General features: G+C 41.9%; 1 protein-coding gene across 1 annotated transcript; it reads left to right on the top strand.

The window, feature by feature from the left end:
* Positions 1 to 631: 631 nt before the first annotated feature.
* Positions 632 to 12093, top strand: znf532 (zinc finger protein 532). Its single transcript, XM_008303623.1, has 9 exons — positions 632 to 716; positions 2922 to 5283; positions 6123 to 6304; positions 7531 to 7707; positions 8352 to 8514; positions 8622 to 8933; positions 9314 to 9426; positions 10663 to 10801; positions 10896 to 12093. The coding sequence occupies exons 2-9, from the start codon at positions 2953 to 2955 to the stop codon at positions 11397 to 11399; spliced, it is 3921 nt and encodes a 1306-aa protein (XP_008301845.1). The 5' UTR covers positions 632 to 716; positions 2922 to 2952; the 3' UTR covers positions 11400 to 12093.
* The last annotated feature ends 4386 nt before the right edge of the window (positions 12094 to 16479 follow it).

Genomic DNA, 16479 nt, shown 5'->3' with positions numbered 1-16479 from the left:
TGCAGTGCTTCCTGGGAGGTGGGCATGCTGCTGCTGCTGCTGCCTATGTGTTTCTGAGGCCGTATTGCAGCACAGAGCTTTATGTTGGGTGACCGGAACCAGCTGAAACCGGTTTGAGGCAGACGGAGGGCTGACAGGAACAATGCCGCCTCTGTGCTCCACGGGGATAGAGATAGTCCAGGCTGCTCCATGGCAGCCCTTCACAGCTCAGTCACTGGCTACCATGGCACAGGCGCAGACCCTTCTGCTGCTGCTGCTCGCTGCTGCTGCTGGCTGGATGTCGGAGGGCTACGCAGCACGGCTCACTGCGAGGGGAGCAGGGAGATATGGGAAGGGACGAGGGCAGGGGGACGTGGCTGGATGGGGAGTCTGTGATTCTGCAGCCTGACACACACACACACACACATACACACACACACACACTTACAGGAGCATGATCTATCTGTCTGTTTATATGTCTGTGTGCTGCTAGTGGTGCAGAGAATGACTCAGGACGATCCTTACCAGGACCACCACCTCTCACCACATCCCTGGATGTAACCTGACCCTGTATTCTGGGCCTTTGCCTGGTTGGGAAGACTTTTTTTTTCTTCAGGCAGGGTGGGGTGGATGGCTTTTTGTGGGTTAGTAGTGTTTGTGACTCTGTTTGTTGCAGGATGGAAGGAAGGAAGGAAAGAAGGTTTGGCTAGTGGCTGGAGAGGGACGGAGGCAAGAGGGTGAGGAGTTGCTGATTCACTTGCATGCTTCCACAAATATTTTTGCACACACTTAGATTGTAGTCTGCTACACAGTGCGTCGATTTCAGATGGCAACGATGCATGTGTATTAAACTGCTGTTGTGGAGAGGGGCTCTGTGTGTTGTGTGTTTTTCATATCTGTCTGCATTTAACCTTCATTTACTGTCTACGTCAGGCTGCTCTGGCTGTCATGGCTGTGACTAGCTGTTCTTTCCACCAGGCCTTTCTCTCTCTCTCTCTCTGTGCTGCAGCTTCACTCAGCTCAGCAGCCATTTTTTTCCCCCCCTCACTGCCCTCTCTCTCCATAGCATTTCCTCCTTCTCTCTAGCATTTTTATCACGATTATAGCTATCCAATCATCTGGATTAAACTGAGATGTTTTGCATTTCAAAACCAAAGCTGAGGGGATATAGGATGTGGGTCTGTGCGTGCAGATGTGGTTGCCATGCATTTGGATCAAAGAGCAGCACTGGTTTAGCTGCACGTACAAGCAGAGCAGCTCCCCTGGCTGTGCCTTTTGTCCCAAGCACCCATAATTCACCTACAAGAATGTTCTTATTTTACACTCCATGTTTAATACAGCTGATGTTTACATATTATAGTCATTCCCCAAATTCAGCTGAGGAGTGCCTCTGTACTGATAGGGGGGGGATGTGCAATCATGCTCTATATACTGTATATATTACTTACACTAGATCCCTTTTTGTCCTGATTGTACATCAGAAAATAAGCTCATAGAAAGAGAAACAGTCTGTCGTTCATGTTCCATCAGCAGCTTTTCAAGAAAATCTAAAGTGAATTTTATTTCCAATGTGCTATACTATTGTTTCCTCCCTATTGCAGAGCACGTAGTGATGGTAGAGCAGAAATGTTTTGCTGAGCACCCTCATTTAATGTCATTAAAATGTCACATCTACCCCCCATGTGGACCAGCATGTTGCTCCCTGGTGTTCCCTCTGGAATGAGGTTACCAGATGTAAGGGCTCCTGTACATACTTGTATGCACAAAGTGTATGTCAGCTGAACTCATATCTTGTCAGGAGGACTTTGCATCAGAGTGATTTGCATTTTAATTTAAAGAGGGAGGAGGAAAGAGCACCGAAGGCAATATGAAGCACCAGAGAGCAGTGACTGTCATGGTTAATGTGGTATTTTATAGGCGGTACTCTATGTGGACACTGGCGCACCAGGTGGAGATAAATGAAACTACAAAACTAAAGTTGGACTCAGTGTTTGTGTGCTCAGACCCAAATCCACCACATACACTGTAATTCACAAAATATCGACGCATTCTTTTCTCCAGAATCCACCCCGACACCATTAAGCATTCTAACTACTTTAAACGCTCCCTTGATGCCACTAGTGGCTGATTCTCTCCATGTTACTAAATGTCTCGAGCAATCGTTTCTGTTGCAGTCTGCAGTCTAGGAAGTATAGAGGGCACTATTAATAATTTATGCTGACTGGAGAGTACATCCACCCTCTGACAACAAACCCTCACAAAAATTCATTGAAATTTTTTGGCTTCGAAGAACCGCTGTTTGTTTTTCCATCGTCCTAGTTGGATTATTTACACGTTCATCATCCAAAATTTATGATTTTCTCCATGATTACAGATTTTTTTTTTTCATTGCAGCCTTCATGTCCCAGCATCACACTCCAACTTGATGACAATTCTGTCTGAAATAATAAAGAACAGAATCAAACCACAATGACAGAATCTTTACGCAACAGCGTTCAAGAAAGTCAATTCAAATATGTGCTTCCAACTTCCAAACACAATAACTATGAGAATTAATATAAACCTGAGGAACTTCTGCCCTTAAGATAAATTGTATATCATCATTATAACCATCATTAGCATTTTCAGTAGAAGAAAACATCACATTTTGGACTGATTTTTAACCAATGGAAGCATATGAAACACATTTGTGTATTCCACACCATTGTGAATTAAGGGGTTTAATGCTAATCTATCCATTCATTATCAATCCATCCATCAATTTTACTTCACCAGTAGAATTGGACTAATAACATTTTCACTTGCATGACAAATACTAAGATTTGCAGAAAATATTGCCATCAATTTTTTACCACAAACATACAAATGGTGATACAGTTAAAAACATGTGGTACCCAAGACTTACATAGTTACTTATTTTCCATATAATCTGTGTTCCCCAGGTGATCTCCTTATCAGAACAGGAACAGGAACATGGGAGATATGAAGACGCCAGACTTCGATGACCTGCTGGCGGCCTTCGACATCCCCGACATGGTGGATCCTAAAGCCGCAATTGAATCTGGCCACCAAGATGACCACGAAGGACAACTCAAGCAACCAAGTGGTGCCATGGCAACCAATGAAGAAGATGCCCACAACCCCTCAGCGCCACATGACGTTGGTGTTAGTGTCATTGTAAAGAACATCCGAAATATGGAAACCAGTGAACATGGTGGAGCCGTATCAGAGAAGGACGGACAATTCCACTTCCATCCCCAGCCCCGTTCTGTCGGCAATGGACTTCACAATGGCTTCTTGCCCACAACACCACCTGCTAGTCATTACACCAAGAATGGATGGAAAGCTCCCAGAGAAGAAGGACACAAAATTAACAACCAATCATCTACCTTCAATCAGTTTAGCCCAATCTCTAGTGCGGAAGAGTTTGATGATGATGATAAAATTGAAGTAGATGACCCAATGGACAAGCAAGGTGGTCAGACTTACTTTCAGCCCACTGCAAAGACTGAGGACCACAATCCAAAATCTCCTGTAGTGGCCAGTGTTCATAAGCCTAGAACAAATGGAGATCAAAAAGCTGATAACAACAACAATGGTACTGTTGCAAGTTGCAAGTTTAACAATCTTCCTCAATCAACTTTGCCTAAGGATGAACTCAATGAAATTGTAGACAAATCTCAAAATCAAGAGTGCAAGGAACCTGGGGAGTCATCAGGACTTGCTAATGCATCCAGTATCCCCCAGGTCAAAGCCAAGTCCTCTACAAAACTTTCATCTTGTATAGCAGCCATAGCAGCACTCAGTGCCAAAAAAGCTAGTACTGCAGATATGGGAGCTTCAGATTCTCCCACAACACAGAAAGAATCCATCCAGGTCAGTGAAAATCCCAGAGCGCCAGAGAAGACCCAGGAGCAACAGTTAGCCCTAGAGGTTGCAAAGAAGCTGCTAACAAGACAACCAGACAGCCCATCGAGTGTCACAAGTGAGGGCAGCTGCAAAGGTTCCCCGTCCTCAGGCACAGACACAACCCCGGTCATTCCAAAGGTCAGGATCAAAACTATCAAAACCTCATCTGGACAGATCAAGCGTACTGTCACTCGAGTCCTCCCAGAGTTTGATCCTGAGGGTCTGAAAAAAGAGATATGCTCATCTGTCATGGCAACCACCAGTGCAATTTTCACATCAACCACAAGGCCCTCTCTTCCAACCACAGTCGTAGCCACCACTGGAGGCCCTGCAATTGAAATAACCAAGCAAATGACTATTAAACCTGTGGCAACAGCTTTCCTGCCAGTCTCAGCAGTCAAGACGGCTGGTTCGCAAGTTATCAACCTTAAGCTGTCTAACAACACTACAGTCAAAGCAACAGTCATTCCTGCTGCATCAGTGCAAAGTGCCAGCAGTGCCATCTTGAAAGCTGCTAATGCCATCCAGCAACAGACTGTCATGGTACCTGCCTCCAGTCTGGCTAATGCCAAACTTGTGCCAAAGACAGTCCATCTCAGTAACCTCAATCTTCTCCCTCAGGCAGTGTCCTCTGCTGCCTGTGATCTCCAACAGGCACTGTCAGCCTCCAAACAGGCCCAGCATCAAAAATCACAAGTCAAACAGACAATTCTCGCTGGCCAGGCCTCAAAGAAGGTCTCAAGGGTTCAAGTGTTCACTAGCTCTCAAAGCTCTGTCGTGGATGCATTCAATAAAGTCCTGAGTAGCATGAATCCCGTCCCTGTGTACATCCCAAACCTCTCTCCACCAACTTCTGCCTGTATCTCTCTACCCTCACGTGGCTACAAGTGTCTGGAGTGCGGCGACTCATTTGCTCTTGAGAAGAGCCTGACACAGCATTACGAACGTCGCAGTGTGCGGATCGAGGTCACCTGCAACCACTGTGCCAAAAGTCTGGTGTTCTACAACAAATGCAGCCTCTTGTCTCATGCTAGGGGCCACAAGGACAAAGGGGTGGTCATGCAGTGCTCACACTTAATACTAAAACCCATCCCTGCAGATCAGATGATCAGTGCATCCACCTCATCGGGACCATCCAACATCCCCGGCACCACTTCCAGCTCTCAAGCACAGGCACCCACAGGTCAAATCCAGGGGAAAGTCTCTGGTGGTGGGACCCAAGCCACGGTAATTTCAGCACCATGCAGTGCTCCTCTTGTGGCAGCCATGCCCTTGGAGGACGATGCATCAAAGCTCTGCAGACACAGCCTGAAATGCTTGGAGTGTAACGAAATGTTCCAGGATGACAGCTCACTAGCCATGCACTATCAACAAGCGCCGGAATCCAGTGGTCAGGTGTGTAATGTGTGAACTGCTACATAATATGGAAAAAGCTGCAAAGATATCTGTAGCTGAGCTTTGATTTGTCACAATAGGTTAAAGACATTATACACATTGTTATGACTTGCCAGAGCTACTGTGCATGATGCTGCTCATTCAGGCTTCCCATTGGATATTGGCCCAGCAACATTTCAACATTGCTGGCAGAAGTAATCAGGTCACAGTGGTGGGCAAGATCAATAGTAGAGGAAGTGAAATTGGAAGAGCTTATCAGCAAGGAGTTTGTGGAAAATTAACTTAATTCATTCAAGGTTTTTGGTCAAAAGTAACTAAATGCTGATATGATGATTAATCAGCTTGTCATATGCTGTTATGGTCGCAGTGCTATGGTATGTTTAAAAAGCTGCATCTGCTGCCAACTTGCCTTAGCCTCTGAGGTAATCGCCGACATCTGCAACATCATTTTGCCAAGTCAGAACTTTTAATCAAGATATCTGTAAATTATTGTGAATAGCTAAAACTTAAGCTATCTAAAAAAAAAGGCAATGTGAATTGCTTGAATCAATTTGCTTATATTTTCGATGCATTTTGGTTGAATTAAGCACCACGTGTCTCTGACTTGCTTTTCTCCATAGAAACAGCAGAAGAGGTGCTGTAGCATTTAGATGTATCCACCAAGCTAAACTAATAAACAATACATGATTTCCCGAGACGAAATTTAGTTTGAGATATTCTCTCTCTGTCTGACATGACTCATTCACCATATCATGGATTGCAGATAATGGCTCTATCTTTTATGTTCTCCTTGTATGATACCATAACTTCTTTTCTTATCTCCTTTTCTTGTCCCACAGAAAACATGCACTATTTGTCAAATGCTTCTCCCGAATCAGTGCAGCTTTCTGTCACACCAGCGAATCCACCAGCACAAGTCTCCCTATATCTGCCCTGAGTGTGGTGCCAGCTGTCGCTCTGTCCACTTCCAGTCACATGTCACCAAGAACTGCTTGCATTACACCCGCAGAGTCGGCTACCGGTCAGTTTACCACAGCTTGTATTCTCGTCTGCTGTTGTGCTCAGATAGACCACATGTTCCAAAACTTTAGGTCAGCTTCACTAAATTGTAATGTCCAAACATCTGTTGAAACGCTTTTTTTTTTCGTCGTCTTGTCAAATTTGAAGTTGAAAACAATCCTGAGTCATGATCTTCAGTACGTAGCCGTGCTCTGACTTAAATGCCCCGTACTCTTGCTTTTCAACCAAGGTGCCACTTATGTCATTTTAAATTACAGTTATTATTACATTATGTGATATTATTCACAATGAAACTTATTGGACAAAATTGGACAGTTGCAATTTTCATGTGTAGTCACCCAGGATACAAGCCATTTAAAATGAAAATGAGCAATTATGTTCCAATTAGGAGCCTGGTCTATCAAACTGTTATGAAATGAACAGTTTGTCTTAAAGTTGAAATCTGCAATGTCCTAAAATATGCTATGACATCCATGTCTGCTAATGATATTTCCACTGAAGTGTCACAACATCATAAATGCGACATTACATTCACGTGCACTTGAAGAACTATTTAGATTTTAACTTAAAAGCTGTGCTTGTTGTGCAAAAAGAAAGAAAGATTGTTTTATCTTGGAAATGAGACATTAACCATCCAAGATTATTCATGCATGTCTATGTATAAAAACCTGTTTTTCTTGGAAAATGTAATTATTGATGATTCATTACAACGACTGACATTACTCTATGAGGTACAAGTGAGAATTAGCAGGTTGTTAGCTTAGCTTAGCATAACAACTAGCCTGCTTTGACCAAAAATACAGAACATCCATCTATACAACTAGACCAAACATGTAAGTGAACAAGCTTTAAAGTTCCTTGTAGGTCCTGCTTCCCTCTGCTTCCTGCCATGTTAACCATCTCCCGGCTGTAGATTGGTGTTCGACATACAGACACAAGTGGTATTGATCTTCTTATCTAACTCTTGACCAAAAAGTCAATATGTGTATTTCCATACAACTTTAGGAACAGTCTTTCACAGTCTTGAGCCTGTGTGTCCTGTGTTGAGCAGCCTGCTAAATTCTGATGGCACCAATCAAATAAATGACAGAAGACAACCTCACATTGCAACCCATGAAGTGCCTCGCTCAGAGGAATGAGCTAAACTGACAGTTAAAATGTCTTGTAAATCTGACCTTTGCCATATCTCACTTTTTCTCCCTCTGCCTCCATTCTTTCTCCCTCCAGCTGTGTCCACTGTAGTGTGATCTTTGCTGACGTTGCAACACTAAAGTCCCATATCCAGAATACTCACTGCGAGGTCTTCTATAAATGTCCTCTCTGCCCCATGGCCTTCAAGTCTGCACCTGGAACACACTCGCATGCACATACACAGCATCCGGGATTGAAGGCAGGAGAGCCCAAGTAGGTCTTTACATGTTTTATCCACTGTAACTATGGTTTTAAAAGGCTGTGTTTAACATAAATCCATTGTACTTACATTTCTAGTCAAATGTGTTTCAGCTGTCATTCAAAGCTGTAGCTGTTTTTTCTCCAGACACACGGGCCTACACACCAACACACATCCACATGCTCCATCTTTCACAACGGCACACGCCAGTGTAACCTAATACCCATGCCCAATTCCTTTTTCTGTAGAAAATCATCCTTGCTGCTTCATCAGTAACAGGATTTGTGGATTTTAGATGTGGTGGCTTAACTTGGGTTTGTTTTTTCCACATGGCAACCTTTCGCTCACTTGCACACTGTCCATCATCAGCAGTGCTGATGATACGGGTGCTCAAGAGCAGCTGTCCTCGCACCAATGTGCTGGGGGGGTTTGGCTCCTATGGTGCCTCAATTTGACTTGACTATGTCAGACAATATGCGATGAGCTGAAGCATTTCAATGTGTTTGTTCGCATGTTGCTCTAAATTTGAAATGTGGGACCACAGTTGTAACAGAATTTGTAGAAGTTTGTTTGCTCAGTAACAGCTGGGATTCTTTCAATGCCTTCTTCAGTTACACTTTGCAACAAACTGTTTTTTTGCTCTTGTTTTGTCTTTCAGGGTGATCTACAAATGTTCCATGTGTGATACAGTGTTCACCCTGCAGTCTCTGCTCTACACACATTTCGACCAGCACATTGTCAATCATAAAGTTTCAGTGTTCAAATGCCCCGACTGCTCCATGCACTACGCACAGAAACAGCTCATGTTGGACCATATTAAGGTAGCTAAAATATTATAGTCTTTTTAATTCAAAAGCCATTCACATGAGTAGTAATAACATCTTAAGTATGAAAAATGTCAACAGTGTCTATGTCGCTCCTTTTCCAGGCCATCCATGGAACCCTGAAGACCATAGAGGGTCCACCAAACTTGGGTATCAACCTCCCTCTCAGCTCGAAACCAACGAATTCTAACAGCAGCAACAGCACCCATACTAATAACAGCAAAGATGGAGGAAATGTCAACGTTCAAGACAAGGGAGAAAAGAAACCGTCACCGTCACCGCTGAAGAAAACCAACAGCAACTCTTCAGCAGACTTTAAGAGCCCTTCCAGCTCAGGTTACACATGTGGAGACTGCAGCAGCCTCTTCAACTCCAGGGAGCTCTTTGTGGCGCACATGAGGCGAGAACATGGAAAGGTGAAGGTTTAAACTCACTCTCGTTAGGAAGTTTTTAATGGGCCATGTGGTATTTTTTTCGATTTTGCTTATCGATGCAAAAGGACAAAGCTGGAATTATGTTTCTCTGAAGATACATAGAAATGTCTTTTGTCATCTACGCAGAGAAGCAGGTCAAGTGTGCTCCTCCGAAATCCTAACTATGCAGTATGTAAACCAACGTGACAGGCAGTTTAATCGTCCTGTTAAAAGTATGTTTGGATAAAAACCAACGTAAACGTACAAGTATAGAAGAAAGACACATGAGCCCCCCTCGTGCTCAGGGAAGCATAGTTTCTGCTCTGCAGAGTTGATGTTGTTTTTTTTAGGTGTCTTAGTCATTCCCCTCTTCCATATTCCAGATTCTGAAGAAGCACCCATGTCGACAGTGTGACAAGTCTTTCAGCTCCTCTCACAGTCTTTGCCGACACAACCGTCTCAAACACAAGGGGCTGAGGAAGGTCTACACCTGCCCGTGAGTAAGCACACTGATTATTTTAGGCTCAGCATGGTCCCCGCACGAAACCATGCATCACTTCCTCTCTAACTGTGAGCACACCGTCAGCATTTAATGAGCACTCTGTTAATTAACTATGATACTAAACGTCGCAATTATCACACATCCAGTTGCATTTGATGTCTTCATCAATAAAAGTCTTTCAAAGGGGTCATTCAAACCTCTCCCCATCATATAATGTGTAACATATGTCAAGTCTCAAGAGGCATGTGTTGGGTCTATATACTAGCCCCAGTTACTCCGAGAAGGAATCTGCATGTTTGCAAAGTCCAGTGTAAGAATGAAGAGCACCTTGTGGTTGACTTTACACTTTCCTTACTGTGCCTGTAAAAATCTAAACCTGTACTTGATTTGAATTTGGCTGCATCCAAGTAGTGTCCTTGTGCAGTGATACTCAGCTCCCAGTGCTCCTGGAACACTGATAAGACTCCCTGGAAGTTCCATAATTTAAACATCTTATGGACCTTCTCTAATGAGCACTGAATCACTGACAGTGACCTCCAACTTGAATATCATCATGGGAAAGATTAAGAAGTCACAGACAGCTAAATCTGGTGAGCAGGCCAGGAGGGGAGTGACGATCATGTTAACATGGCCATAAAAACTGACATGCAATTAATGTGGTATAACTGGGGGAACAACACATTGGAGCATGTCATGCCATTGCAGGTTGCTTTTGGTAAAAGTTCTCCCTCAGACACCTCTGGATGCTACAGTAGAACTCTGCTTTGACAGCCCAACCCGAGCAGACTGGTACATTCAAGTGGTTGTGCACCAGAAGAACACAATGAAGATGCTCCTGGTGCATCCTGAAGATACTGTTGTTTATTCTCTTGGTGGTAGCAAACCCACCTCTTGTGTCTTGTCTGATGATCCTCAACATTAGGATTTGCTCTTCCTGGCTGCAGACTGGTCCTGATTGTGATGTTTTCTTCCTGTTCCTGTATGGAGAAATCACAAATGTGCACTTAGAAACATGCGTATTATAGGTCCCAATGTTGATTGTGGTCTCCTAACTTGTGACATTCCTGCTGACACATGTTGCAGGTCTTGTAACTTTATGATCGCATCTCATACGTGCAATTCTTTATCAGTATTAAAGAAAATGCATTCAAATTAAATGTATGCACAGAAAACAGAGAACAAAGTCAGCTTGCAAATGGTTATAATTGTAATTTTTTTGTATTTTGACAGGCACTGTCCAGCTCTCAGTCAGCCCTTCACTAAAAGAGTGCTGCTGGATCAGCACATTCAGCTGATGCACGGAGGTAAAGATGCAGGAAGAAAGACCGTTGACCCTGATAACATGGAGGCTTTACCCAATAAGGAAAAGGTACTGTGGCACAAGTTTCTAATAAAAATGCGACGTCTATATCATTGCAGATTTTATGTTTTTGCTGCTAACTTTAACTTAATCTCCTTTGCAGAGCTTCAGCCCCAAAAGGAAAACAGAGGACGGTGAGGGGTCTCCGGGCTTGACCTCCAGGAGCTCCGACTCGCAGCCACTGAAGAGACTCAAGGTAAACATCCTAAAAGTCCACAAGTGTGCCGTCTGCGGCTTCACCACGGAAGATATCGCCGCTTTCCATGAGCACATACCTCAGCACAAGTCGGATGGCTCGTCCTACCAGTGCCAGGAGTGCGGCCTGTGCTACACGTCCCACCGCTCGCTGGCCCGACACCTCTTCATCGTCCACCGGCTGAAGGAGCCGCACGGTCTCGGCCGATACTACGGACGGGGCAAAGACGACGAGGAGAGTCAAAGAGAGAACCAGTTTGGCGTTACAGACGAGAACGATGACGGGACGCCAAATACCAAATGCAAAGTGTGTGGGAAGATGTTCGAAACGGAGGGCAACCTGAACACCCACATGAGGACACATGGGATGGCGTTCATTAGGTCAAAGAGACTGAGCGCAGTCGAAAAGTGAGACTTTTTAATCATTCCATCAAACGCTGTTTTAAATGTATACAGTTTGTTTAACCTGCAGTACCTCCGTTGGCTGTGGTTAAGCTGTAGATACAAGATGTATATGTGGTGTACGACAATATGTATACAATATACACACAAATATGTAACATACATCAAAGTCACGTCAAGTGTCTTTTAGTAAATTGAACAAGATAGTTTTTTGTACACATGTAGATGTTTCTATAGGCCTCGAATAGATCTTTTTTTAGAAGAGCCTTTTATTTTAACAGTTTCCATTGTTGTCTTCTCACTAGGACTACATAATGTAGGGATATATTGTTGTAATGGGATTAATCCTCATACACTCAGCAGTGTTTTGAATCTTCAATGCTGCTAATGTCCAACGAATGTCTGGTTGAAAAACCATATAAAACTGTGGATGCTTCAAGATTCCCTCAACTTGCGTTTATAAAAAATCTAGCATTTCTCTGTGAGGCTTAGCTTTTACAATAAAACCCTGGTTCGTGTCTGGTAACACACCTGGAAACAACTGATCCCAGAACAGAATCTCTGCGGTAACTTTGCGCTGAAGTAAACTGACATTTCTGAAGATTTCGGGACAATCAGTTGAAGACAAGTTATTGTCATGACATATCAGAAACATACACAACAGAAAAATTAGAAAAATGGAACAATTAAAAGTAAGCTCCCAGTTTAAAAAAAAAAAAAAAAAGATTATGTCAAACATGGTCGTATCTTTTAAAGACAAACATGGGCCAAATTTCCTTTTTAAAAAAGTATTTTGTACAAGATTGTGATTTTTTTTTTATGTTGACGTTTCATTCCTGTCTTAATACACTATACATGGCAGCTCTTTGAGATTACAATTGACTTAAAAATGTTTATTTAGCTAAATATTTAAACAATAAGGTACAAAGCACTTGCCTTTTTTAAACAGCAGTCTTCTTTACAGCATATTAGTGTAACTCTGTGGTTACGGCACAATAAAAATAAAATTGTAACGTCCCTGTATTTCATAACAATGCCAACATTATCATTTAATTCCTGCTTTTTATTTTTTTAATATTTCCTGAGTTCGTGGTTCTTTGAGTTAATGTGGAATAATAGTAATAATAATAATAATGAATGTTCACTGACAGGATTTACACTGGAAAACTTCAACACTAAACAAAAACGTCTACGAATGTAAACTCGGCTGTGAACCTGACTTGAAAGGAGATCGCCAGTTCAGTTGAAAGAACAAGCGTTTCCAAAATAAAAATACCACTGAGTTTTGGATGGTCGTTTTTCCACGATGACAATGAGACTTTTCATGTCTTGCGCTGTAAAACTGCATGTGAGAAGCAGTCTGTGAATTGTTTGTTGATTAGAATGTGTCTTGCTGCTGCTGTCGCTGCTGCTGCTGCCATTTTTAGACATTTCTGATGCTTGTGTACAAAGTTGTTCTTTATGTCAATAAACGATGAAACCTGCCAGAGGCGAGACCTGATGTCCACTGCACACGAGACATCGGCTCTTCTCAATGGAAATATACCAGAAATCCTCTTCTGATCATTCATGCATAGGTTTGTGTGTTGTCGTGGATTATTAATACTACTAGGACTTAAGTCTAAATGTGTTTATTTTTAAGAAAAACAGTATGTTGAAATCTGAAGTGTTAGTTTTATATGAACAACTGCACTTTCATCCAGCTCTGTCTCATGGTTATACATGAATTACTTAGTTAAGGTTACAGGAATACGGTGCCTTTGTTTAAGAGAATAATCTTTCTCTGTCTTTAAAGCTGCAGTCGTCAATATTTTATTTTAACATTAGATCAAATGATGCCTGTAAAAGAGAAACCAATAGTAATGAACTGACTCTGCTTCTTTTTCAGCATCCTCCAGCTCACTGTTTTGGTTTTCCAGCCTCCTTTAACTACCATTTTGATTCACTCTCCTTTAATAAAGCCACCGTGCACAAATAGACGAGACACACAATTTCAGCATCAGTGTGACTCACACGTTCCACAAATCTCCTTATCTTTGATTTCCTTTGTGAATAAACAGGATTAATTAATCTAGAAATCTGTCTAGGAAATCAAAATTGACATCCGGACTTATTGCGTGTCATTTCACAATGTTAAATGAACACACACATGAGTTAATGTAAAGGGTGAAGGTGAGGGGGACAGGCTGAGCGAATGCAAGTGATGTGATTTGTTATGTAACTTGTCATGATATCAGGCTGGGAAATCGTGGAAAAAAGGTTTTAAACGCCAGAGCTGGTAACAAACATGCACTTTTTAAAGTCTCTTTTAGCAGTAAAACAATCCAGTGACTGTCACACCACACTATACTGCAAACAGGAATGACTAATGTCTAATTTGGAGAACTTTTACTGGGCTTTAACACAGAGTTAAAAGTAGAGTGACGTTTATCCGGTCACCTAAAACATGAATGATGAATGAAACTAAACAAAAAGTTGCATGGTGTGTCCTGGAGCTGTTTCGTTACATGAAGTTTTTCATATCAACCGTATCAGTATTCCTCAAGTGTTTTGCGTTTGTTGCCTAAACTTAACCAGACGTGGAACTTAAGACACACATTCTGGTTGTGTAGCAGCAGGACTTTGGCTGTTTTTTAAATTTATTTATCAATTTTAGCAATTTTTAGTGATGAGTACAATTCACATGTGCACAATATTGTCGTTGTTCTTTCTTCAGAAAACATTTTCCCATAAAAATTAACATTAAAAAAATTAAAATTAAAAAAATTTAAAGAATAAAAATCAAATCGGCAAAGATGGGAGGTCTTTCAGAACATTAGGGGGTGACCTTTAAATTTTCTTTAAATTTTTAAACTCAACATTAAATTGGGCTTTTTCATTTTTATGTACACAACCCATTTTTCCCAACATGCTACAAACCAGTCTTGATTTGTAAACGCTGTCATCTCTTCCATTTTATAAATATACAGTGTTATATCCCATCATGCTGACACAGTGGGAGTATCATGTGATAACCACTTCTTAGTTATAGATTTCTTACCAACCAACAAAACACTCAATAGGTATTTATCCTTTTTCCTCCATTCCTGTGGTAAACGTCCAAAATAAACAGTTGTTAGAGTTTCAATTACTATCAGTGCACTGGGTGGCAAAATTTTAAATAAAATGAATTAGTAAAATCAGATTTAATGACTTGCAGTCAGGTCTTTGTCATGAGAGTGAGCCATAGTGGAGACCAAGGAGTGATCATATCCTCTTTACAAGACAAAATAGTTGTAATGCACAATTAACAATGGTTGGATCACAGTTTCATGCCAGTAAATATTGTTTTAAAGGTTGTTTGCCTGGTAAACTCATGGTAAACAGATTTTTAGGACAAGTTCCCCCTCTAGTGGCCAGTTCCTTTGCTGATTTATTTTCATTACATTTAGTGTTTGTTCTGCCGCCATTTATCTTGAGCCAATGGTTCTAATAAAAACTAACGCAGTAGAAAAGTGTAGCATAACGGTTGTAAATGTGTAAATGAGGTGCTCAAGCTCAAGCGGAGACGTTTCCCTGAGCGTCCACACTGTTGCTTAGATGGTAGTTATGTTGTTTGTAGGTCAACCATAATTATTAGTCTTGCACTTCAATTACGCTGCTCCTGTGTGGTGACAAAAAAATCACAGCCTGGATCTTTTTGTTAGCCTCCCATCTTCTTTCACGTAACCAAATCCTGTTCACACCTGACATAGAAAGCCAGGTGGGGGCGAGCCACAGTGGCCAGAGCAGTTTTTCAATCCAGCCGTGGAAGATGAATTTCACGCGCCTCTCTGGACGATGATGTGTCCCCTCCTATGTTATTTAAGCACCGTCTTCACCAAAAAGGTGCAGTCAGTCGTAAAATGGCCCTGAGTTTGGTGGTGTTTCTTCTTTTAGTGGGGGGCAGCGCAGAGCTGGAAAATACGCAGGCCTCGGCCGTGTCACAAAGATGTATGAAGGATACCAACACTTTCCTCTGGGAAATTACCCAGGACAAGCCAAAGGAGTATGCTGTTCTCAGTAAGTGTTTCTGTCTTTTGTAAAGTTTTTCTTCTTTGTACATCAGTCTGAGGCAGAGGAGGTTATGGCTCATTTAGACTGCTGGGGCCAGACGAGGGAATGCTGACCTTTAAGAGAGGCCAGTTGTACTCAACTCTGAAACTAGGAGCTCATTTTAGCAGCAGAGGAATCTAAAAAACAAAAAGAAAAGTCATCCAAAGAAATAAACTAGTTCTGCACAAGCAAGCTATGAGGATGTTTAAATGTCTGCAATGATTCAGATGATAACGGTGGAAGTGGCTACATCTGCAAGTTATGTTTTTGCTTTACTTTAGATATTTCAAACTGTGTTTAAATGGTTTGAGTTTGTCTTTTTCATTTTGCAAAGCACATAAAGTGTAATATTATTATTGTTGCTATTATTTTCATTATTATAACATTACAGCACAGTTTAGCTCAGATGGACGAGCAGCCTATAAATCCATCCATCCATCCATTATCTATACACTGATTAATCCTCACTGGGGTCGTGGGGGGCTGGAGTCTAGCAGCCTATAAATGTAAAACTTAAATAAAGCAAATAACATCATATTACAGCTCAGACAGCAGCTGACCATGGGCTGTATTATTAACATGGGCGTAGCAATTGGTGATTTCACCCTTTGGTTTGAGGTTTAGAGATGCTATCATTTCCAACCAGAACCTTCCAGATATGAAGAGCAGGGCGGAGCAGCTGGTGTGACACTAGAAACCTGATTCAGCATCAGCTAACGAGACATTTTACTCAATAGTGAGACTGCAGATGAAGCGCAATAAAACTGAGAACCGCTAGGAAAAGAAACTTTTCCCCTGAGAGAACCAAAGAATAAGCCGTAATTACAAATGAAAACTGATTCAAACAAGATGAAGAACAGCAAAACGGTGGAAAATATATTGCTTACTTTACCAAATGACAATGGCCTGTCTCATCTCAGTTTTCTAAATCACCCCAGATCCGACATATCAATCAGATCAGTACGGGTGCAATAAACGATTGCCGTAGTCGACCAAAATCGCTGACTAAATTAGTT

The sequence above is a fragment of the Stegastes partitus genome, unplaced genomic scaffold (assembly GCF_000690725.1).
Source record: "Stegastes partitus isolate 25-593 unplaced genomic scaffold, Stegastes_partitus-1.0.2 Scaffold2044, whole genome shotgun sequence".
NCBI lineage: Eukaryota > Metazoa > Chordata > Actinopteri > Pomacentridae > Stegastes > Stegastes partitus.
Note: the sequence above shows the minus strand (reverse complement) of the source record. Positions and strands in the feature narration are given on the sequence as shown.